The sequence below is a fragment of the Lonchura striata genome, chromosome 4 (genome assembly GCF_046129695.1).
Source record: "Lonchura striata isolate bLonStr1 chromosome 4, bLonStr1.mat, whole genome shotgun sequence".
Classification (NCBI taxonomy): Eukaryota; Metazoa; Chordata; class Aves; order Passeriformes; family Estrildidae; genus Lonchura; species Lonchura striata.
Genome location: NC_134606.1, coordinates 40,454,181 through 40,480,101, shown reverse-complemented (window position 1 = coordinate 40,480,101; position 25,921 = coordinate 40,454,181). Strand labels below are relative to the sequence as shown.

The window sequence follows — 25,921 nt, the reverse complement described above, 5'->3', positions numbered from 1 at the left end:
TCTCCTCTCCAAAGAATGTAGATAAAAAGTTCTAGATTTACTCTGGTAGTACAACAAGTTTAACTGATATTAAATAAGTACTTATAGATAAAGGAAAAAAAATGAACTAGCTTTTTAGAAACTCTACATCACAAACTCTGTCATATTCTAGTTGTATAACTTTGAGGTATTTAAATCACAGAGGTGAATTTCACTCTCCGAAATGGAGACTGGACTAAAATGTAGAAAAAATAAAAGAAAAAAGGTCAAGGTATTGCTTTACAAATGTCCCCATATATACAAGAGAAAGAAATCATACAGTCTGACGTGCAGTTGCAGATTTTGCATTAAAAAAGGACATAGTTTAAAGACTATATAGAACTTTAAAATTAAACTGTTAGGACACAGACTAGCTCAGCAAAAACCACTGCTTTAGCAGTAAAATTTTCATGCCTGTTCACCAGGTAGACATTATTTTCCTTGGAAGATGTGAATTTTTTCATAGAGAGGGAAGGGGAGCTTGGAGTTCCAAGGCATAAGAGTCTATCTTACTTTGCCTAAGAGGAAAAACTTCTTGAATTAATAATTTCTGGTAATGAGTTATTTTCATGTTAGTATGTTCCCAGAATTATAAATATTTTATTGATATCTGACTTGAACTTATTTCAAGGAGAGAGGCTTAATTACTTTTGTGACATCCCCACTCAGAGTCTCACAGCTTGATTTGCTGGAACTGAATGCAAAATTCAGTTCCAATCTGGAACTGACTGCAAAAATTTCCCGTGCAAGGTTTCACAAATTTCTGTGAATTAATTTTACTTAATGCTGTTAATCATAATTTCTTAATTAATTAATGCTTAAATCTTAATTTCACACTAGTTTAGTTAGGGAATGAGGGATATGGTTTCAATCTTTTATTCTGTGAAAGTGGTATGCAGACTGGCCATTGTTTTAATCATAGGGAAAATGGAGAGACGAAGAATATAAAAATGCTCTTGTGTTTCCTAGATTTTTTAAATATAAAAAATAAAGTCAGCTGCATCAATCAAGTGTATTGGTGTTACATGCCTCATATTTCATAAATTGGAGGAGTTTGAAGCGGTGCTGCAGGCACATATCTAAAAGTGGTGTTCCTTGATACACAACTACTGTTATCTGTTTAACAGGGAGTAAAATTATGCTCTGGGTGAAAGATGTCAGAGAAATTAAAGCAGGGTTGTTGCAAAAATACTTTTGCTTAGTTCTTGTATTAGATGTACTTTACCAGATTTTGTGTAATTAAAGGAATCTTAGAATTGTTTGGGTTGGAAGAGTCCTTAAAGACCATCTTCTTCCAACCCCTCTGCCATGGACAGGGACACCTTCTACTAGACCAGGTTACTCAAAGCCCCATGCAGCCTGGCCTTGAACACTTCCAGGGATGGGGTATCTTCAGTAGGTTCATTATGTTTGGCTGTGTCCTTGCTGGTTATTGGAGTCCTCTCAAGCACCTTTGTAGGGCTTTCATTATAATTTTCCTAATCTTAAATTTTAGGAAGATGAATGGTGTTGCAAAAAATATTATTTTGTGGATGTTCAAACAATCTCTTGACGAGCTTCACACATTGCATCTGATACTTGGTTTATTATGTGGAAAAAAAAATCACATGAAGGTCTAGTGTATGAAGGTTCCCATTGCAGGCTTTGGCCTTGTAAGATGTTAGCTTTTGACCTAATTTCTCTTTTTTCTTTGTATCTATTATTCATAGGAACTTTACTCAAGGTCAACTAAAAAAAACAAAATTAAAAAATCGACAGGTATAATGACCTGTAAAAATGGGACTTGAGATGCATAGTTCTTGTATGACTGTGTAATGATTAACAACTCATGAATTGCACAATACATTGGAGTGACTTATGGACAACCTGTAAGACAGTATATTTTTACTTCAGGTGTAATTGAAATAAAGTCTGCTAAAAAAGGACAAGTTTCATTGCTGGCACAGCGACACTTCTTTAGGGATCATGGGCACTGCAGTCTTTGATGTGCTCAACCTGTCTTGAATTACTAAAAATTATTGGAAGCAGTAAGTCAATTGTTTGGGTTGTTCTTACCATATTTAAATTCACAAAGATTTGTGGCCATGTGCTAGGGGTCCCTTCCCTCCCAGGAAAGAGAAGGAAATGAATGATATTTTGAGGAAAAGTCTTGAATGGGGATTGTTCAAATATGTTTATTTTACTTGGATGTGTAGTAAAGCATGCTGTTGGCATGCTTTCCTAAGAAATCTAGAACTATACCAGAAATAATTTTCTGGTACTGGAAGAGATCATCAGTATTTTTCCTTGACTCATATAATAAATGTAGTGTGATATAGTTATTTATCACTTGAGTGAGCATCACACAGCTCTTCTAAGTTAGGAAAAGAGGTGTGGTGTTGTGATCAGATGGCTAGAGTTGCTAAGCTTTTTCTTGTTTCTATATACGTTTCTGGAGCAAAAAATAGATTCATGAAAAAGCTCTGTCTAGGTAGTAGTGACCTGTTAGCTGCAGCAGCTGCTGATAGTTATGATTTTGTTCATCTTGATGAATTACATTGCTCTCGGACTTGATACAGATTATCTTCTTTTGTTGTTAGGCACCTTTATTTTTAGCACTTATTGAAACCAGATTCTGGTTTGGCCTCTTCCGATTATTCCTTTTCTTTTAATTAGAGTATTTGAAAAAAAAAAAAAATTCCTCACTGGAGGCCAATAAATGGGTTGTGGATTTTTCATGTGATTAGAAATAGTGTTTCACCTCTTTATAAGTGCATTATGATAGTCTTTAATTGCGCGACCGTGTATCATCTGCAAGATTTATCTCAAGATGGATAGCTTTGTAATGAGCAGCTGTTTGATGTTTTGGGCTAGCTTCATTGCTCAAAAGGTTGTGTGTATGGTGTACTATTCAAGTCTTACTCGGAAGAGAAAAGCATAAATATTATTCTCTTCTGTGGCTTTTCAAGATGCTTGTAACTACAGTGTTCAGTCAAATAATTAAAGTATTGTGGGGGTGGAATTATCTACATTTTTCAGTAAGGTCTGCTAAAGCAAATCTTTGGCAAAACATAAGGGCAGAATTTTGAGATTTTAAGATGGTCTTAGGAAGGTCTAAATAAGCTTTCAGAGGATAGATTTTGTTGCTTGAGTTTTCTGTATTGGCCCAGTTCAGACAATCACAGCCTCATCTTCATATGAAAGGTTGATTTTAAGTGACTTGCCTGGCATCTTACCAGAGATCTGTGGTAGACTCTGGCTAGATTCCTGTTCTGCTGGACAGCATTTCACTGCAGATTTCCCCAAAAAGCTTCTAAATGGCAAAATTTGGGTCATTTCAGAGGAATGACTGTGAATGCATTTAGTGACCTGTAGAGATGGCAATGAGAACATCCTTGGCACATAGAGGATGTCCTGCTATCTTTCTGTTATGACTTCAATGCCTGGGGATTGCACAGCATATTTCAAAGTGAGAGAAGAGGGGAAAAAAAAAAAAAAAAAAAACAACCTCAAAAGCATACCAGAAAGGCTGCCATCTATGTGTAATGAAGCATCTAAATTTTTTTCAGGTCAATGTGGGTAGTTGATGTAGAATATTGCACAGTAGGGCATTTTTTGGAATGTTTATGAAGTAAGAGAGTTTCAGGCCTCACAACATATTCAGTATTATGGCTGTGGTTTGTATTCTAAAGTGGCCAAACATAGTGGTGCTGTTGGATTGTTTTCAGAGTGATGCTTTTGATGGTGCATACTGTAATATGGCATTTATAGTCACAATGCAGATGTGAACCTGAAAAGGAAAGTCAGCTTCTTCCAAAATGCTATTTGAGACTGAGAGACTAAAGCTATTTATTATTACTGAGTTGTTGGCACTCCTGCCTGATCATCAGATGTGCTGAAAATCTAGCTGAAATTGAGAGCTGCTGGTACCCAACAATTATTAAAAAAAAAAAAAACAAAAAACCCAAAAACTATCCAAGCAACCAAAAATTCTAAACATCAAAGGAAGTAAAAAATCCTAAATCCCTTTACATAGTGTTGACTTGCTCCTGATTCTATGAGTTAATAAAGGCATAGGAAGAAGAGAAACTCTAAATAGCAGAGATAATGTGTTAAGTAGCCTAAGTTAAAAATAAGTATATATGACATTTACAATATACACAATGAGTAGCCTGAAGTTCATTGTAACTAGAAGCAAGCACTGAGAAAACTAAGGAAATCCTGTGCCTCAGTATCTCAAGTTCATTAGTCCACCTGCAAAATAATTGCAGCCCCTTGCTGAATAGTGGTTCAGGGGTTTTAATCAGTGATACTTAATACTGGTACTTCATTTCCAAGGGATGTAAACTCAACAGATTAGTGAACAAAATGGTTAAAATAGTCCAGTGAGAGGAAGTAAGTTAGATTTTTGGGGAAATTTAATTTTTAGTTATCTAAGGCAGGGGATCTCAGTGATATGTAAAGAAACATGTATCTTATAAGAGGGTTGGTAAATGCTGTGAGTTGTGCTGCTTTTTTCTGCAGTTGTGATTGCTGTGAGTACGACTCCAGCAGCAAAAAGACAGGGGAGGTGTCTCATGTCCTGTATTCTGCTGCTAACATGACCTGAAGCTTATCTGCAAAATACTTCTGTACTTGAAAACTTACAGGTTGTCTGCAAAATCAATGAAATATCAAAAGATAAAATGAATGATTTAAGAATATGAGCATTAGAAATAATGATTTCTAAATTTTAAACTGGAATTGTATAAATATTTAGGCTATGTTCAGGCCATCAGCACTATGGGATGATGATGTTAGTGCTGGAAACTCTGAAGTATAATTTTTTTAAAGCTTATTTGAAGTTGGTTTTTCTTCAATTGTCTTGCATATTTTTTTATTCCTTGCTGTATTCTAGGCTTTAAATTGCTACAAATTAGCCCTTAACATCATCCTTGATGTTTGAAAACTGAGCTAATTTTACTAATCCCTCATTGAATACACAGTGGTGTGATTTTTGCTTGACTGAAATAGCGTCAAGATTTTCAGGACCTTAGGGTGATTTTATTAAAAATCTTATTTCAATTTTTGATACCTTAATTGCAACAGCAGATATATGACCAGACTGCTAATTCTTTATGTACTACTACTGATTAATTCTTGGTAGCTTTTTCTAAAATTTGAAATTAATAGAAGTAATACTACTAGAAAGAGAAGAAATCCCACTTGATAGGGTATTTCAGGACTTTGCTAGTGGGTGTAATACTGAACCAGTGTTTCCAGTGTCTAAGAAATATGGTTAATATTAAGGATTTGAGAAACATGAAATATGAATGTCTTGAGATTTACCCTTGACCAAAGAATCTCGTACCCACCACACTTCATTGCCAATATTGGATTTAAGAATGTGGAAGCTGTAGAGCAAGAGAAGTGTGGCATAAATCCAGCAGTTCTGCAGTCTTTTTAGGATTCTGACCTCTGCATGCTTAATCCATCTGTCTGTTACAGAAATGACCCTGGCACTCACATGGTATCCCAGAAGTGGATAGTTGGTGGTTATTCCAGTTTTGTCAGCTTGTCAGTAGTCTTTTTGCTGTTCATTTTGAGATGGTGATGATTCAGTTGAGAACCAGGAGAAGAATAAACTGTGCTGAAGGGGTCTCTGCTCAGTGGGTTACTTGTGAAAGCTGATCCTGTGCCCAGAAGCTAAAATTTATTGGAATGTTTATAATTCCTTCCAAATCCCCTGTTCTGTATGAGGATACTAGAGGACAGATGAAGGACATGGGATTGCATTGCTGTTATGTGGGTGATGTTAAAGGTAAATAGCTTTAGATTGTAATAGTACCTGCCAAGTGGTGCTGCTGCTTGGTCCCTAATAAGTCTGTGGTGTAGGGATGGAGATCAGCTATTGCCTAAATTTATTTGATTTTATTTATTACTAGGTAAACATGAAGGTTCACAAAATTTGGTGAAATAACTGGAACATAGAGAATTCTGTATGTGTGTTCTTTGTAATTTACTCTTGTGGTGCTGGACTTGGTTACTAGACTGCAAGATTCTATTAATTCCATTAGCAAGGATGTTGGTTCTTTGGGCAAAAGGCTATATTTGTCTTTTTGGGTTGCTCTCACTGCAAATATGAGGCTTGCTGCCATGAACCCGTTGGTTCATGGTGTTCAGCTAACCTGCCATTCTATACTCGGCCTAAACCTTAAGCTACTCAAAAAGCTAAAAATAAGGCCTTAGGTCCTTTTGCAATCACTGGTCTCCATTGCAGATATTGGAACACAAAATCCTCGCATGTTTAGTTCCCTTTTCATGAAAAATGAAAGAGAATTTTCCTAAATGGAAAGTAGCTTGCTAAACCTCAGAGCTTGGACTGAGTAGTTTTCTAGCATTTCCCAAGTCTTGAGTTATAGGCAGTCAAGTTGATGTCTCCAGTAATATGATGTTCCTTCTAAACCCTGTCTAGAACACCTTAAAAAGGCATAAAATAATTTGATCTGCTACCATTTCAATAATTGCTGTCCTTTGTGGTGTATGGAGTGTGACTACCCTTCCTTTAATTCAAATGGGTTTTCTGATTTTTCCTCACATGTGTTCTGAATTTGTTTAGTGACTTCTGTAAACAGCAGAAAGCTCTGAACCATTTGACAAAATGTCAAAAAGATTTTGCTTTAAATGTGAAAACAGTTGAGACTTTCTACACTCAAATGTATGCATACCTCCATGGCACTTCCAGCTCTTAGATGCAGATGGAGATGACAATTCTCCTTTAGACTGGGGATATGCAAACTGGTTCAACACCAGCCTTCTCTTTCAGTTCCAGCTTTTCAGCATGGATCAAGAGCCAGTTGCTTTTCAAAATAGAGGAAAAGCAGGCTTGTGAGTTAGAATGTGGAGAAAAGCAAAGTTTTACATTATATGTGCATTTAGGATCTGTTAACAAGCTAATAAATGCCATAAAATGTAGCTCCATGTAGCCCTTGCTACCTGTAGATTGTTTATTTCAATTGTCTCAGGCTTGGCTGGTGACCATGTGCCAACATTTGGTGACACTAATACATCCTCTTGCTAACTGTAGTTACTGATCTTCAGAGACATTGGGACAGCCAGGAATCATGCTGCAAACCCAGAAAATAACCTGATGGTCAAATACCTCAGCCTGGGATTTCTTTCACTCAGTCTATAAATACTGCCTCATTTTGTCTGACTGCATCCTGCCACTCCCTTGCAAGCACAGGTGCTGTGTGCTGGGTCGTTTGGACAAACACACTAGGTGGGATTCATTAGTTTATAGCTTGACTCCAAACCGTGACCTCGCAAGTCAGAAGAATTGGTTTAAAGCTTTCTTCTTTTATTCCTTCTCTGAAGAATGATTTCATAAAAATGACGTTGTTCCCATTTTGTGGGTCTCCCTTTGTGTGTGTAGTCATGTTGGCTTGTTTTATTGTTAAAAATAGGCTTGTACTGTTCCGTGCTGCTGTTCTTCCTGCAGAGCCAGAAGAATGGGAGCTGGGCTGTGCTCTTAGGCCTCCATCCATGGCATTGTTTCCTAAATGCCTATCTGCTGCTGTGTGCCTGCCAGCCTGCCAAATGCTGTAGGGGTTGCTTGAATGTCAGGAAGGTCTAATGCAGGATGATTTGAAAAAGCATGGGGAATTCTGAAAAAGAGAACACGGGTACAGAACTGAGCCATACATTTGCTATTGGTAGTAGGATTGATGGCTTGAAAACGGGGTGATGAAGGATATTGTTTGTCATGTGCTGGGTCATGGTTGAAAAAAAAAATCATTCACGATTTTGTGAAATTTAAACTGAATTTTGGGAATTATTTCTTAGCTCTATCCTAGGTTTGCTGAACCATCAGCCCTGTTCTCATTTTAGTCCAAGTAAGTTCTTTGTGCTCTTCATTTGAGGTGGGGGTGTGTGTTTTTTTCCATGCATGTAAGGAGATAAATAAAGGCTCTTCAAAACAATCACTCTTTGCCTGTGCTGTTTCACCAGTCAAGGTACAGGTTGACCTCTAAATCTTAATGTAATTCTGATAAACTAGGAAGAAGAGGAACCTGAATTCTCCAAATTTTTGGCAGGCAGTAGCTCTTTTCTTGGCTAGGTTGCTCAGGAAAGTCAGATGTTAGACTTGGAGGTGTCTCGCTTACCTTTTCAGTCTTCACCTGCTGAAAGTCCTGCTTGACCAGTGGATTTTCAGCTAGCTTTTTTGACATTTGAATAAGTAACTGGCTATAGACAGATTTTTTTTTAGCTTTTGAAATACATGTAAATAATGTAGAATATTTTTTTTTCTGTTATTCTCACTTTTAAGGAACTAGGAGGAAAAGGAAAATGCATGAATTTATGGATTTTGGTGTCCTAGTAAAACGTACTACTTAAATAATTAACTCTGTGTCTGGAAATGGTTGTTCACCGGATTTTTTTTTTTTTTTAAGCAGCAGAGAAGATTCATATTTTATTTTAAAACTGAAGTTGTTCACAGTTGTAGGAGCAGATGAAAAAGCAAACTAAAATGAGAACAGCATTAGTTTCTTTTAATAACTATAGAAACCTGTATTTAGGTGTACCTCTCCTTGCCTGTTAGTGTATGACTTCTGCAAATATTTTCTATGGTCTGACACTGAGAATTTCTGTCCTATTCAGTCTATCTCATTTTCAAATCAGTAGGTTCTCAACAGTTGATAAAATTGTTGTTGTTGGAGTTTTTTGGGTTTTTTTTTTTTTTCTTTTTTTTTAATTGGTGTGGTTTTGTTTGTTTTTGTTCTTTGTTTTGGATTTTTAAAAATTTTGTTCTTGAGGTGGTGTTCTTTGTGTCTTGTGAGAAGATTAGAGACTTCTTGCATTTCAGGGCAAAGGATTTTTAGAAATTTCCATGTAGCAGATATTTTCAAGGTCCCTGAAAAATACAGCTGCTTTTCCTAAATAAATGGTTGCTCAAGTAGAGTTTCCCAAACAGTGGTGTGCATGTCAGCAGTAGGATATAGAAAATCTAGTTATCTACTTATTTCCTGTTGAAGGAAGAGGTTGTTTAGGCAGTTAAATGTCACTCCTACACCTGCAACTTCCATTAGTATTGTACATTCTGTGATGATGGTACCCAGGGAAAACTAAACTTAGGAATTCCTGAGTAGCATGATTATTTTTAGTGTTTTTTTTTTTAAGTGGAGGTTCAATGTTCCAGCTGGGGTTTTATTTAGTCGAGCATCCAGAGATAACATGCTTAATGTAGTAATGACTAAAATGTGCACCACTTTTATGAAAGTAACTTTCTAAATCTCTTGCACCATGTGTTACAGCGAACTGCTGCTACCTTTTTAGTGCTGTTGTAAATGAGCAGTTGGTTTGGCTCTCAAATTTTCTGGTCATTGTAAGGTGACCTAATGCAGTAGTTTAGGTAAATGCACCCACCTTGATCATGTAAATGAAAACTACTCCAGTGTTTAACTTCTGGTAGGCAGGAGAAAAAAGATGAATGTCACGTGGTCGTGTTTGTAGAATAGGCTGCAGTTACTGGTCTTGGTACTTCAACCTGATTTCTGTACTGCTTATTTTTCTGCAGCTTGGGAACCTGTGATGTAAAAATCTCTTCCTAAATAAGCACCACTAAAACATTTCATGGTGTCAGTAGAATATGTCAGTTTTTACATGGGTTGTGTTTTCAGGATGCTGTTGACACAAGGCAGGACCATACAGGATAATTTGAACTGTGTGCACACCTGCACAGACACAAATAGGTGAATTTAGGAAAGTCACATGTGAATGTCAGCATTTTAAGCAGAATAACATGGTGCTTCAGTTGACAATGTCTGCTTATTCTAAAGCAGCCTTGATTATAATGGGATCCATATGGGACCTTGTTGTTTTGCTTATCTTATAATGTAGTTGTGGGCATTTGTAAAAAATAGGCAATTAAAAAAATAGCCAAGGTTGGAGGCTAATGAAGTTTAGTGTTGGTTATTACAGTTTTGAGTAAATGTCACTTGGACTACAAAGAAAAGCTCTGCAGGTTGTTTCAAAATTTGAGATAATATTACTATAAAAAAATGAGTCTGTGCTGATATATGTAAATAATTTTAAATGGCTTTGCACAGCTGTTTCTGCACTGTGCTCCAGAATTTAGGGAGCACTGTAGCACTTCCTAAAGACTCCTTAATGAAAAGAAGAAAAATGATCCTTTAGTTTTTCTCCTCTGAAGATCTCAGTGAGCACACACTAGTAGGTTTTCTGGCCAAAGTACTTAATAGCTGAGTTGTTCATAGAAGTTGGAATCTTGCTCTGTGTGACAGAATAGAAACTGTGAAGGTATTAGGAATGCAGGATGGTATGACAGCACATACAGTTTTAAAAACTTGGGTCAGAGTAAAATATTTTCATTAATTTTCTTTGACTACCATCTGAGGAAAAGTGTAAAGTAAAGTAGCAAGCAAAGCTTGGGGTGTTACAGCAACATTCCCTGGTGTGGTGTATTGCCATGGCATTAGAACATTTGCACTTGCAAAACTCCTAAAATAAGTAAAAAAACTGTTTGATTAGTAGTCATGTTAGTGTAGCATTAAAAAATTATAGTTAGGGTAAAGTAATACTATTTGAAGGTTTTGCAACATTAGTCATGTATAAAAGGAAATACTTGTCATTAAAAAACATTTTAACTTGTTACTTTACTGTTTCTTCATTAGCCAGAAAAATAGGAAGACTACTATACTATTTATAATGCAAATATGAAAAGTCTTTACTCCTTGCATTGAGTAGTGTTATCTACAGGCTTTTAAGACTTTTTAGGCAATCTTTATTTTGAAATTAACCTTTGAAAATAACATCGCCCCCATTTTCAATCAAAATTAATTGCCCTGTACTTGTCCAACTTAAAAAAAAATTGTAACATTGTTTCAAATGCTCAGTATTGTGCAATTAGCAAGTTAAGACTAGTGATTATGGCAATATACATTTTTCTTTTTATTAAAAAAATACTCTAACCAAAATATTCGGAAAAACAAACTTTAGCAAGGGCTTTGATATCCACTTGTGTGTTATTTGTAATACTGCAATTCTTTGTGTCCTTTTTTTTGTTTGAGGTGAAGCAGAAGTGTGCAACTTTCATTGTCAGTCAAGGAAAATAGTGGAGACTTCCACCCACTTTTCTCTGAACTATTCCTTGATACTCTAAAGCAAAGAAAATCCTTTACTTAAAACTCCAAGGGTGGCATTGACATGGCTGCAGCCATCAGACTTCAAACAAATTTTCCATTTAATTGCTTGTGAATAGTCATGTCTCTCTTTAAATTTTCATCAAATTCCATTCAGTTAATAAGGTATTTTTTGGAGAAAGGACTCAGTTTTTGCGTCTGTGCATAGAAGGTCCCTAAATATTTATATCTTTAAAATTTTTTTCTTTGGAAGTGTACAGAGTACTTGGGTATTTACTAAGAAGCTACCAATAAGAACATCTAAGATGTTTTTATGTTAGTCATGTTGGATTTTTTATTTTTTCTTCCTCTCTTGGTTGGTCTGGTTCTGAACACTAAGTATATCAAACAACAGGCTTACTTAAGATTTTTCTGCTTGGATTAGTGACATGGATCTGGAAAGAATTTTCTGGGTCATTGACATTACACACTTGTGCAGCACACTCATAACTTTGACTCGCTTCAGTATGAAAGCCTTCTCTACCACAGCTCCTGTGGAGTCTGGCTTGGAGAATCTCTGTGGTTTATTAGACAGCAGCCTTCTTTCTGCTTCCTGCTCATTAGGCTTTACATCTGCATTGCCTTTTACTGAAAATATTTCTTTTTCCTCCTTTCTATCTCTGCATAGTGATCTTTCTCTCAGTGTGGGCTGAAAAAGCTGTGCTCTTCCTGCACTTTGTCAAGTATTAGTTTTTCTTCTTATAATCCTATAGTTTTTTTCTGACTCTATGTATGTGTATGGCTTTAAGCCATCTTTATTTAAAAAACACAGCTGGGAATGTGTGCAACATTTCCAAATAAGGTCTCTGCTGGGGTCGTGGAAATGAGCCCAGAACTATATTTCTGGAGGATGCATGCTGTGATCAGATTGGGTTCTCCTTCTGCTGCATCACCTGAACTATTCAGTCACCTTCTGATCAGCTGATACATGGAAACTTTTTCACAGTCATTTCTGACAGGGAATTTCCCAGGCTGTTGATTTTTGTTTAAAGTGTGTGATTTCACATATCTTCCTACTGGTCATCTCTTGCTATCAACAGTGTCTTTTTTCAGAGCAATGCCAACAATTTTTTTCCTCCACTTGGAAAGTGGGGAGATCTAAGATATTTTGTATATCCATCTTTCATATCTCATCTTTAAAAATATAACTGAAGTAGCCCTTAATTTGCTTTTCTTCTATAATCAATTAACTTTTCATTACTACTGTAAGTTAGCAGTAAAATTCAGTGATGTAGTTCAATATTTAAGTGCAGTAGTTCAGACTGAGAGGCTTCAGTTCAAAACTAAGCTGTCACTTCATGAATGTTTAAAAAACTTCACTAAGCTTTGTTAGAGTGGCTAGAATGCTGTAATTGTGAAGCATTCTGTGATCAGGTATAAAAAACCCCCCCACCAATATATGGTGTGGTGTAGGAACAGCCTGATGGGGAGGCTTCAATGCTTGGAACTGTAGGTGTTTCATAGGTCATTGCTTTAAACATTTAAATTGTGCTCAGGATATATGTTTTGACCTTTGGGCTAAACTCTTTACTTTTCTGTTGTGGTTTTCAATTCTGAGCAGTGCTTTAAAGCTGAAAATAAAATCTGAGTTTGGGTGCCATCATTTTTACCCCTGCTGGTGTAATTGCATTTTAGCATCCCCCACATCCACTTGTGAGACTGCTGTGTAAGTAATCCAAAATGAGTCTGTATATGAGATATACAGAAGCATTCTATTATTTATTTTAAGTATTCCACAGGACTTAAAGCATCTGCTTTGAAAATGTTTGAATTAACATTTCCTGTAAACATATGTGCCCACATAAAGTGTTCTTCAACTTTTTTTGCTTGTATTTCCGTAGGCATTAATCTTTTGTCTGGTTTCCTGTGGAAACTAAGTTTGTGACCAGGTTCTCTGTTCCTTCCTCTCCCACACTTAGTTATAATAGGCCAGAGAGTTCAAAATTTAACCTTACAAGCCTCCAAAAGCCCTGAAAGTAGGCCATTTAGTTTCCAAACCAGCAGTAGCTCTCAGTGTATTAAGCACCCAAACAGCCACAAAAGGAAGTATTTAGAAATACTTACTGTGGGAAAAACGTCAACTAGAACATGCATTTTCTTAGTATGAAAACCAGTTATTCCCAAGAGAGAGATCTCTGCAAAACCCAGCTTTATTATTTTCTCATCCATGTATATTAAATAATGGGGAGCCTTTACAGAAGTTCAATGGCTGAGCTCAGTTTTCTACTCTTTTTCCCTAGAGGTATTTCAGAAGTCAATTGAAATGCCTCAGAACAGTCTTTCCTTCAACTTAAAAAGCAGTCATCAGTGACTGCCTGTCCCTGCTTGTTGGTTTTCATTATGTAGATTTCCATAAGAAGAATTCCCAATTTTATTCAGTGCTATTGGGAAGCTGTTTGTGGGGGGGTGTGACTGTGCAGGCTCTGTCAGCACTCTTAAATGCAAGTTCTTGGTGGGACATCAGGGTGCTACCAAGAGTGATGGGCTGTGTCCCTTATGGAACAGGGCCTCCTATGATATAGGGATATATGCAGACATAATACACTGGGACAGAGATTCTGCTACTCACAGTAGTTCAGAGAGACTGAGAATAGGATTGGACCTAAATCTGTTCACTTTATGAAATCAATCAATCAAAATAATATAAAATACCAGACACTTAACAAAAAAAGCAAAAACCCAAGCAAAACCAAAACCAACCAATCAAAAAACACCAAAAAAAAAAAAAGGAGATTTTGAAATTAGAAAATCCTACTTAACTCCCTTCTGGAAGGCTTAACTTCCATTGCACTGTTTGGAACAAAAAACTTTTGACCACATTTCTACATGTGGTTAAGGATGTCAAAGAGTTGTTAGTACTTAAATGTATATACACAGTCAAAACAGTTGTAGAACAGTCTTTTTAGCTTGATGCCTGCAGCAGAACTACTATAACTTGAAAACCATATTTTATAAGTACTGAATTATCTCTTGTTGAAGAAGCTACACTATAACCAGATATTTTTTGAGATAGGCTTCTGAGTAAGTGCTGAATAAAAGTATTTTGATCTTGCATGTATATACTGTTCATTATAAATATATTATAAATGTTTGAGCTCAGATTTTCAGAAATCTGAGAAAAACTCGGGAAAACAGTTTAATGTTATTTAGTTCAGTTTAGCATGATTCAATTAAAATCCATCCTGCTGTTTTTTCTTTCGTATTTGGGGTTCACTGGTGCTGTAAACACTTGTATAAAAAGGTTTTTCTTTTTTTCCCCTGACTTAATTTGATCTGTTGCCAGTAAGTTGACATTTGTGTTTCCTGAAGGAATAGTGTTTATGCCAGGTTTTCTGAAGAAGGCACTTTTGAATATGAAATGCTGCCTTGAATCTTTGATTCAAATACTTCCAAAAGGAAGAAGAAATGCTAACACATTTGGACATAGGACAGAGTAGGTAGTTGAATTAAATAAGAATGGATGTGTTTCAGTGATGTATTTCTTACTTTTCTTTTAAAAAGAGTTGTTTTTTCTTCATTTCCCAGACACCCATTTAAATTTTACCACCCCTGTCTCTCTGCAGAAGTCAATAATCCTTCAAGCAAAGGATTCGATGCATGACGTGCTCATAGGATTAGCTGCTGAGAGCTAGGAGATGTGCAGTAAGTGGCAGTCAGTGTGTGTTTTGTAAGGGAAGCAGAGAGAAGTTCCTGTGCATTCACTCTCTCCTGCTTTCTTCCTGAGACCAGCAGCTCCCATTGCATTAGCTTGAACCTCTGAATAGTTTTTTTGGGAGGCTAGCTATAGCAAAATATCAGTGGATGAAAGAATTAAGAGCTGGGAAAGGTCCTTCTAATACTTTATTTTCCTTCTTTTTGTTTTTAGTTTGTTTTTTTGTTAGAGGTGTTCTGCTGTGGGCTCTGTATGCAAACAATTGCTTTACAGCAATATTTTCAGATCACAGGTTGTGTCCTGTGCTGGATTCAAGGTTAAGAATATTCTTAAGATTAGGTCTCTGTGAAGTTTCACAGTTTCACTAAAGGATGTCTATTTGAGGAAACCCTGGAGATTGAAAATACATTAGGTATTGTTGTGTAAAGTGAAGAAGACATATGTGCAGAAGACATAATTCAAGTCCAGGAGGTTTTTATTTAAGTCTTACAGAAGTTTTCTTAGAAAATATATAGAAGCTTCTCAATCTTTTCTACTCCTAGGTGGAAGAAAATCCTGCTTCCCCGGGAATTGCATCCTCATTTTAATTGCATATAGTTTACACTTTTAGTTTAAATTTAATTCTGCATGGGCATGTCAGCCTGCATCAGGTCTGTAGACAGAATCGATAGAAATTACTTTATTGTTCTGTAATTACTTACATTTACTGCTGTGTTTAAAATCACTCAACCATAAAAATGTTTTCCTTGATGTCTCTCTTGGTTAGTGAAAGAATTATGTTGAAATAGCATGTTGATGAATGCCCAGCATTATTACAAATATTTCTTCCTTATCCTATTAAATACCATAAATATAGGCATAGCTTTAAAATACAAAATACAACAGATGTATGAACACTTAATATAAAAAATGTTTATATAAAATATTGAAATAAAGTATTAATAATTTTAGAGTATACTGAAGAATACTGCCTTTGTGATCTACACTTTTGTAGTGCAATAAAAATTCTAGGATTTCTCTCTTGGGTGGAGAAAAAAATAATGAGGAAGACTAAGGCATAGTATTGCTTTTATTTGCCTGCTATTGTTCTCTCTTCATGAAAAAAGACCAGAATCCCCAAATCAGTTCACTGTAGTTTAGTTTACTGACTTAGGTTTGTGGGACTAAGTGTGTCATCTTTAAAAGGAATAAAAAACTTAAAAAAAAAAATATTTATTATGGTGGCTTTTATTGTATAGTAGCTTTTATTATTTCATTAGTAAAGAGCTGCTATAGAATAAGTGTTCAGATTCAGGTGCTTGGAGGTTGAAGAATCAGTACTTGCTTGTGTTTCTTTAATTCCAGAAAGTGGAAATAGAGGCTATAAAGGTGATAGTTTATGTTGTTTTATGTCTACTTGCTCAGCCTGTCTCAGTGACACTTAATTACATATACAATCGTTCATTGGGAATTGAATAACAGAATGTTACACCTTTGCTCTCTTTAATCCCATCTTTTTTGCAAATGTACTTCAGTCACTTTGCAGGCTTTATAAATCTTTCATAAAGTGCTGAGCAGCCTTCAGTAGAAGACTTTGTTTGTATGCTTTTTTTGCCTTAAAATGAGTGGTATATTGAAGCTTTCTAAGTAGAATTCGTCTGGCAATTTAAAAGGACACTCTTGCATTTGTCTTTTCATGTTATTGCATTTATACTTGTTTTCACATATAACTGCATTTAAAAAACCATAAAATTCCAAATAATTAAAATAAAAACAAAACCTCAAAAAAAATTATTTAAAGACAGAAAATGTTTTGGTGTAATTCCACTTCTTTTTTTTTTGTTATTCTCATACATTTTAATGCTGTATCCAAGGATTTTAATGTCTTGTCCCATAAACATTTTCAAAATTTATTTAATATTTTTTAAAAATACTATATTCGTAGATAAGTCCAGAAATTCCTTGAGTAGAAAATAACTTTTGTTATAATGACAGGCACATTGTAGAGTAGGAGAAAATAATGCTCTTAAAATGGGAGGAACATATTCAGAACAAAGTAATTGTTAGTTTTGCATGCATAACATGGTGACTCACTTTGAGGGTGGAAGTAATAAAATGATGCTTTTAAGATGGGAAGATGTGGTAGGATTTATAGTATTGTACAGATCTAAATGGATATATATCTTTGCCCTTAAGATAGTTTCAAGTAATTGTTTAAGTTTTCTTTTCGTTTCGGGTTTTCAAGAAGTAAAAATGGGGAGTCCCCAGAAGTATTGTTTTAACTCTCGTTTCTCTCCACATGTACAATCTGTAAAAATGTGTGTACTTATGTAGGTATGCTTGCATTATAAATATAAAATAGTGTTTTCACCTCTGTCAAATTAAGACTAGGGCTTAGGTCATAACCATTTTAACAGGTCATGTTTTGTACTAGAAACTTTTGTCCCTGTTACACATGCTTAGAGCTATGCATATATCACCTTAATGTTGGTCACTTGCAAAGGTTGTGCTTGAGACAAGGGTATGAGGACAGTTTCTGACCTTTCTAATGATTATTAATTATTTAAATTACTGTACATACACTGTGTTTTGAAACTATATTTACTTAAGAACAAATCATGCATTAATTTTTCTAAATTACCCTGCTATGCTTGTACTCTGTGTGCCAGTTCCTTCTGATGGTATGACTAAAAGTGTTCAGTAATGAAGTTAAGAAATATTGTAGGTGTTGGCTTCAGCAGAGCTGTACTTAAGTGCGGTGCTAGTTATATAAAATATACAAGCTGCTTTTGAGCCTTATTACTTTGAATGACTTCTTAAAACTAGATGTCATTTAATGAAAATGTAAAACAAGATAAAAGTGAGAAATCAGTTCTGATGCCATTTGTCGTGGTGTCAGTGACAGGTGGCGTTTCTGAGGCAGGGGGCAGGTCCTTAGGCTTTCTCATCCTGCTTGTGGTCTGGTGGATGTAGCATATGCTAGATCTAGCCATGTAAATGTAACAAGAAGACTTTTATTTTTACTGTTATACTAAATAGTAAAGTCAGTACTAAACTGTAGAACAGAATGATAGCTCAATACAAACATGGAGTGCTTAATAATTTAATAATAAAGTGATACTCAGCAAGCAAACATACCTATTGTCATGAAGTTAACTGCCTGGAGATGGTTCCTAGGAAATTTTTTCACTGAGTTATAATAGCATGGTTTCTTGGTGTTCTCTAATCCTGTTCCACTGCAAGTAAGAAATTGGATGTAAATATCCTGGTTTGGGGTAGACAGCTTTTTGCTGGTTGTTGAATGTTGCATTTGGCCTTGTTCTGCTTACCTGAAAAACATTTACCGAATGCTATGCTCCAAGAGTAAAAGGTTTGGCTGGTATTGGGTTTGTGTGGCAGGATTTTGATAGTGTGGAGCCACAGGGTTGTCTTCTTTGAGAAGCTGCCAGAAGCTCCCCCCATGTCTAATGGAGACAAACCCTGCTGGTGCCAAGGCTGCCCTGCCACTGGCCAAGGCTGAACTCATCAGTGATGGATGGTAGCATCTATGGGATAACACAGTTAAGAAAGGGGGAGGGAGGGGGGGGGAACAAAAACTGTGCAATTGCAGCCACAGAAGAGAGGAGTGAGAATGTGACAGTATCAGCCCTGCAGATACCAAGGACAGAGCAGAAGGAGGGGCAGGAGGTGCTCTGGGTGCCTCAGCAGAGATTTACCCAGCCTGTGGTGTAGATCATGGTGAGGCAACTGTACCTCTGCAGCCTATTTTGATCCAAAGGAAAGTAGAATTCCACCTGCAACCTTTGGAGGACACCCACACCAGAGCAGGTGGATGCCTGTGGAAAGCCCACACTGGAGCAGGCTCCTGGTGGGATTTGTGACCCTGTGGGGAGAGGAGCCCACACTCAAACAGGTTTACTAGCAGGACTTGTGACCCTAGAGGGGACCCACCCCAGAGCAATTTGTGAACTGCAGCCCATGGGAAGGGCTCACTTTGGAGGTGATATTGGAGCTTTGGAAGGAGAAGAGTGTGAGAGTCCTCCACCCAAGGAGGGAGGAGCAGTAGAAGCAATGTGAGATGAACTGACCACAGCTCCCATTCCCTGCCCTTCCACTACCCTGCAAGGGAGGAGGTAGAGAATTTGTGAGTGGAGCTGACCCTAGGAAGAAAGGAAGGCTGGGAGGAAGTCATTAAGATTTGGGTTTATTTCTCATTATCCCACTGATAATAAATTCAGTTAATTTGTCCCCAAATAGGGTCTGTTTTGCCCATGATAGTAGCTGGTGAGGGGTCTCTGTCGTTAATCATGAGCCTTTCATTGTATTTGCTCTCCCCTGTCCAGCTGAGGAAGGTGACAGAGTGGCTTTGGTGGGCATCTGGTGTCAAGCCCACCACACTTTATATAAGACTTAAACAGATGTGGGTTTTCATTACCATTGGTGCTTTACTTTTTTCTCCATTGTGTACAATGCAAATGTGAAGTATTTTAAACAGCAGGATGTGACTAAAATAGAAATGCATGTAATTCTCACACCCATTCTTCATTAAGTTTACAGTTTCAATATTTCAGTTTATTTAATTTTTGTATTTTATTTTTTTCTTCATGCAGTCTCTCACCTTAACTTTGGGGGGTAGGGCAGTTGCAGTGGATTCTGCTCTCAGGCATGTAGCACAGAGATGTAGTGTTCTGCAAAGATATGAGCATGTGCTTTCTGCTTGTAAATAGTCCTATTTGATTAGGATCAAAGTGACTAGTTAGGTTGCCTAAAGAAAAATGCCTGCTTCTGATCTTCTGTCACCACTTGGCAAGTCCAGCTCATGCAGCATGGCTTTGACTTGAGGAGTTACTCTGAAACCAGCAATCACCAAGCATTCAGCTGATTGTCTACAGCCAAAAAGATTCAGAAGGCTTGCTTTTATTTGCAGTGTATTCCATCAGTTATTGTGGGATCCCTTGCCTCTTCCTTTTGCCTTATGCGCCGTAGTGACACATAAATCGTTGCTGTTCATTTAAAACAGAGTTCAATCATTATATTAAACATAGCTTGATATAACTTTTTAACATACTAACTGGATTTGCTTTGATGAAAGGTTCTTTAAAATTTTTAATGCATTGATAAAAAATAAATGCTGCTGTTAATGACATTGAGATATTTACAGGGCACTATAAAATTGAGCATGTTTGGCTGGGTGCCACACTGTTCATATGCAGTTCCCTATGGAGTTGATATTTATTGGAGATTACAATAATTACCTTTTGTAAAAGGTAAAACCCTCAAAATATATCTATGTGAGTTATCATTAAATGTGTGAATCTTAGACAATTTGTGCATGTATCTTAATATGTAGGATTTCTACTTTGAAATGAACGTGGGCTGCTTCAAATATGAGAGACTACTTTGAGAAGTAGTCAGCAACATATTGCAAAAGCTGTGGCAATTCATTTCCCTTGCATTCTACCTATGGAATATGTACTTACTTGCAGAATGGCTCAAAAAGGATTAAAAAAAAAGTATAGTGGCCTGAATATCAGTATATATGGTTCTATTATGTGATAATTCAGACTTACAGATTGAAAAGTAAAACAGCAAAGATAACAGATACTATAATGCAGTCCCTAATGCTGTATTTTCTCCTTCTGATACCTCATTAACAGTAGTGAGTATAACTAGATTTTTCTGGAGGCAGCATTCGTGGCTGTGTGTATTAGAGTATTGCTTTTCTTAATTGCCTTTTCTTTGTTGATGAAGATCAAATCTAGCTCTGGGCTTACTGTAGCTTTTTAGGATTTTTAGTATTTGGTTGCTGGTTTTAGCTTCTCTTTCCAGTAAAATACTAGGAAAGAATTATTTAAAATGCAGCCATTTTTGCTATCACTGATACAGTCATTCTGTGATAATGAAGAAATCCTGGTCAGATGTATTAGAATAGGAAATACCAGTCAGTCAAAATAAGACTAAGGTTTGCAGTTGTCTGTAATTTCACTGCAAATCCTAAAACCATGGTTCTTTTCTGGAGCATGTTCCATAAACAGAACTAAACAAGGCAAATAGCAGTAAAATCTTTAGCTGTATAGAGCTAATAATTTTTTCTAGCACACTCTCTTGTAACTTGGAGTTGACATTTTTTCCTAACCTTTTATACTGATTGGCTTATTCTCTCTTTATGTTGAATGAGGTCTTATTTCCATTTCCATCCAGGGAGAACAAGCACCACGGTAGCATTCATAATTGACATGGGTGAACACACTGCATGTGACATTTTTCATACAAACACAACTCCTTAGAGATGAGAGTATCTGCCTTGTCTGAGTTGAAACAAAATTAATGAACAAAGATTTTTGGTTTTAATTATTAAATAATTTATTGCACACCAAAATTGATACATTATCATACTTTTATTAACTGGCTGTGAGATGCAGACTTCTTGGGAAGAGGAGTAATTTGCCCCTGAAATAGCATTTAAATATTTCTTCAGACAGCAAATATTTTACTTTGTCAAAGTTCACTTTCTATGGTCTGGAAATGTTTACAGCTCTTAAAGATTTTCAAGGGAGCTGTGGGCATAAAGCAACAGTAGAAATACGTGTCATAAATCTTGGTGAATGATTGTTAAATGGTCAAATATTCTGTCTCAATTCATTCTTCAGCACTGCATGTGAGCAAACTAATTTCAAGATTATAGCTCTTTAGAATTGTGTCAGTCTTCCTACATTTCCTATTTGCTGTCGTATTATTTGGCTCAAAGTATAATGGATAGCTTAGTGACTTGGATTTTCCTTGTCTCTAATGTAGTTTGTCAACTTGAGAAACAACAGTTTACCAAATCCAGAGCAGTGCTGGTTATTTTTTTTTAAGAAGTATGTGACTTTACTCCCTTGTTAATTCCTGTCCTGCAGGAAACCATTGATTTTGGAAGTAGCACAATATTCATATGCATTTTAATTCTATCCAATTCCACAGCAAGCTACTGAAGAGTTTTGGCATATTGCTTCACTAATGTTTGTCCATAGATACATGTTTTTCTTGAATCTCTTATATTTGCAATAATTTGCTGGTATTTTGCTGGACCTCTGCATGAGTTAAAAAAGCTGCATAACTCAAAATTTTTATGCTGCATTCTCAAGCCCTAGTGATTTTCTTAAATAGGTGGTACTGGCAGAGAGTAAAGTGTGACATGTATGATTTTAAATAATTTTGCTGTGTATCTCCCTCAAATTGTAATGATGCTTTTTCTGCTCCACCTATAGCTTCCTGCAGATTTCACAAAGCTGCACCTTACTGACAGTCTCCACCCACAGGTGACCCACGTTTCATCTAGTCACTCAGGATGTAGCATCACTAGTGATTCAGGAAGCAGCAGCCTTTCTGATATCTACCAGGTAAGACTGGAAGGGTTGCTGGCGGGAGATGCAACCCAGCAGTTTTGCATTTAATAGCTGAATGTCCTTGCTATTGCCTCTTGTCAGTTTTTATCTGAAGAAGCACTCAATAGACTTAAAACCTTTTTGTTTGTCTTGTAATGATCTCAGGCTTTAGATGTATTGAGTTCATAAGGTAGAACCTATTCAATGATGGGAAGGAACAAATATGGAGTGGGCAGCCCATGCTTGAGGAGCATATTTCTATTTCCTCACCCTGTGATGCCAACCTCTTAGCAGTTCTTCCTCTCCTGGCCATCCTCAGAAAGGTGGGGAAGTTGAACTGGTGATGCTTTTTAAACTTATACTTCTGAGGTGGCTTCTTCGTGTAAAGCTCTGTGCTAGTCATTGTGCACAGCTGGAATTTAGAGAGACTCTGAAACTGATCCACAGTCTAAGTATAAATTGGAAAAAGTCTAAAGTGAAATAAAATTAGAAATTATGCATTTTTCACTTGATGTTTATGCTTCTTGCAATGTTGGAGGAGGAGCTGTCCTGGTAGGGAAGTGTACAAATTTGTTACTCTGAAAGGAAGGAATCAAATCCAATTAAAATATATTTCTATCAAAATAATCATAAAGTAGTGAGACCACTTCAACATGAAATACTGTTAATTAGAAGACAAATAATATTTTTTGAAATACTTCTGAAGTTGCAAATGTAATAATTTAAACAACGGGAAAAGCATATTTACAAATATATAAAAGTTCAGCTGTGGTCATAGTCCCAGAATATAGTCTCTTTCAGGTGAGTAAGCTTATAGGCTTCTTTTTGTGAGAGAAGATAGACTACAAAAATATCACAGTTCAATTTAGACAGTAATAACAATAATACAAAGGTTTAGTTTTGCAAAACTATCAAATTAGCTGAATATTTTTAGGCATAGCATATGTCAGTCAAGTAGGTTTGTCAGAATTTCTTCTGAAGACAGGATTTAGGTTTATATTGTGAGAGTGCAGAAGATGTAAAATCAGTTTTGTTTTGCTAGTCTTCTATAGATTTTCATTCCTTTCACTACAGAGATTTCCACTCTAACAGAAAAATTACAAGTTACCTCTAGAGACAGCTGTAGGCAGCGTGTAGTTACAGCCATACAGTTATTCTTGAGATAATTTGGAAGTAAATTTTTTGCAGACTTTCAGCAAACATTCATAACTGTGAAAAAGATCATTGAATTTCTGTGCAATTAAAAAAAAACCCAACCATACAACGTAAAAAACTGCAGAAACCTCAGAAAGATACTTCTCTAAGTCGCCAATGGTCCTATTGATTTCATTTGCAGTGTTGGAATCAACATAATGGTTGGTGCTTGGAGAGAGATAATGCTATACTGAAGTATTTATACAGACAAAATTTACTCTTTAAGTATTATTTTAAACAGAAGTATTATTTTAAACTGAATTAGTATTATTTTGAAATGAATTTACAATCATAATGCATAACCTATTGTTAAAAACATTATCTAGTTTACTTAATTAATCTGCAATTAGTATCACATTTAAAGGTGACTTGGCACAGATGTATCAAGAACTGTGTAATTGCACAATGTCAAAGAAAGGATAATAACCTATGTTCATATCTACATCCAGAAATATGATCATGTATTGTAGAATGCAACCTCATCTTTTTTACATATACTTGAAGGAATGTGTATTAATGAAATGGTAAATTCATGTGTGGAAACAAAAGATTCTTAAATTCTTGAATTTATCTTATGGTATCAAGTATTATTCGCCTTGATTTTGCAGATTCTGGTAAATAATTTATTTCTGGCCTCGGTTTCAGTCATAAAGGAATGTAATGTATCAGAGGTAGGCTAGGTTAAAGTACTGCCAAAAAAAATAACCTGAACCAAAACAAAATAAAATGGCTGTAATTTGACTCCTCTCAGGCCAAGTTAAGGATTAAAGAAAAATATTTTTTTAAACCGAGAGAGTGAATCAGTCATTCTCTCTCAATTGTTTGCCTTGCAATTGTCTCCCAAGTGTTTATTCAAAAACAGTAAACCAGAACCAAGTCATCAATGTGTTATTTTTTTTTCCTTCAAATTTGATAAATCTTAAGTAAAGCTCATGATCATTGTTCCTTTGATTTTTATTTTCTGTATTTAATGCTGTTTTTCTGTTCAGTGGGGTGGACTTGTGTTCTTTATGGCTATGTAGAAAGCAATGGTTTAGAAAGATCATCATCTTGTCTTGCAGTTGATAGGAAAAAAGTTTGCTTTAAAAATTATACTGTTATTTAGATCGTTACTATTGAAATCTGAGGTAATATGTAATGTTTTGCATCCTGTAAGTGTTAGTTCTGTAGCCTTAAGAGCAGCTGCTTCCAGTGAAAATATGTTCATGGCCTTTTAAGATTTTTTTAAATAAATCATGAAGCTGAATCTTCAGATGCTTTCAGCATTGAACTGAGAATACTTCCTTTTAAATATTAATGTGGTATCTAAATTTGTTTGTCAAACGTTGCACATGAAAGAACTTCTTTTAGGATAAGAAATACTTACCAAAATAAAATCGACCTTTGTGTTTACCCCACCCAAGTTTCAAAAACATATCAGGTGCCAATTAGTAAGATCCTTAAATACTGTTATTTTTATTTTAGGAAATAAGTTCAAGTGACGAACTCTGTAGGGTGACTTGAGAGGAAGGGGATGCTAAATGTCAGTAGATCGTGTATTGGCTTGTATTTGTCAAGGACAATTCCTTCTGTCTTTTTTTGACTTGGCAAAGCAAATCATTCACTGCTGGTTCTCATGTGTGGCTGCTTGCTCTTAGTTCCTAGGCTTGGTTAAGGATTCTTAAATGAACACATATACCTGTTCCTATATGCTCCTAAATACTTCCTCTACCTGCAAAATATATTATGAGATGATTGGAGAGTGAGGGGATCTAAGCTCATGAACGTGTGTTATTCCCCCTCCCTGTTTTGGGAAGGTTTGATGTGTTGGCTCAGCTCTCTGCCAGCCTTTCTTCACCTTATCCTGTCCTCAGCCTGGTGGCTTCCTGCCCTGCTTACATGCCCTCTGGTGCTGCCCAGATACCACTGTCGGTACAGGAAACCAGGAACATCCTTTCTGAGACCCTCCCAGGATGTGTGTATTGCTTGGAAATTTTCAAGATGTCAGCTTTGTTTCCTCGTGATTCTGATATTGTAGCTCCTAGAAGAAAGGTCTACCCTTCAGCAGCTCTTCCTGAGTGGGACCAGTCTTTTGTCTCTCAAACCAGAGAGTCTATGCAGCCTGCCCTTTGGTCACTGTATGTAAAATAAAGACATTTTACCTGAAGGTAAAGCGGCTCTTTTTGACTGTATCAGCTGCTGAAGTACAGGGCTCTGGCTAATGCCAGAATGGCTGGAACAGCTGAGGTAAATTATCCTATGAACTGCCACCTCTGCATTTTCAGTGAAGCCCCGTGCAGCTCCTTATCACTCCTGTAAATGTAGGTCCTCTTAGTCTGCTCTGTGCCTTCCAGAGTCCATGTTCTGTATGTCTGTAGTCCTGGCAGATGTTGCTCCATTCTGAGAAGGAGGCAATTATTGGCAATAAGGGGGGATGCTGTTCCTGGTGGGTTGTCTGGATTGCTACACATTTCCATCTTCAGTGAGGAAAACCTCTGCGACATATGTGGGCTGCTGTGTTGTCAGTTTTGGGGTAGATAATGAAAGAACAAATATGGAGAGCACTGTGAAAA

The 25,921-nt window shown here is 36.4% G+C and overlaps 1 protein-coding gene across 7 annotated transcripts in view; it reads left to right on the top strand.

The window, feature by feature from the left end:
* Window positions 1-25,921, top strand: part of RAPGEF2 (Rap guanine nucleotide exchange factor 2) — a 183,001-nt gene that overhangs the window by 116,183 nt on the left and 40,897 nt on the right. For 6 of the 7 annotated variants that reach the window (XM_021536558.3, XM_021536559.3, XM_021536557.2 and 3 more), the window contains one exon: window positions 22,059-22,190. The exons of the other annotated variant lie outside the window; for it this stretch is intronic. In XM_021536558.3, the coding sequence (XP_021392233.2) occupies window positions 22,059-22,190 (132 nt within the window). The remainder of the gene's footprint in view (window positions 1-22,058; window positions 22,191-25,921) is intronic. 7 annotated transcript variants of the gene reach the window in all.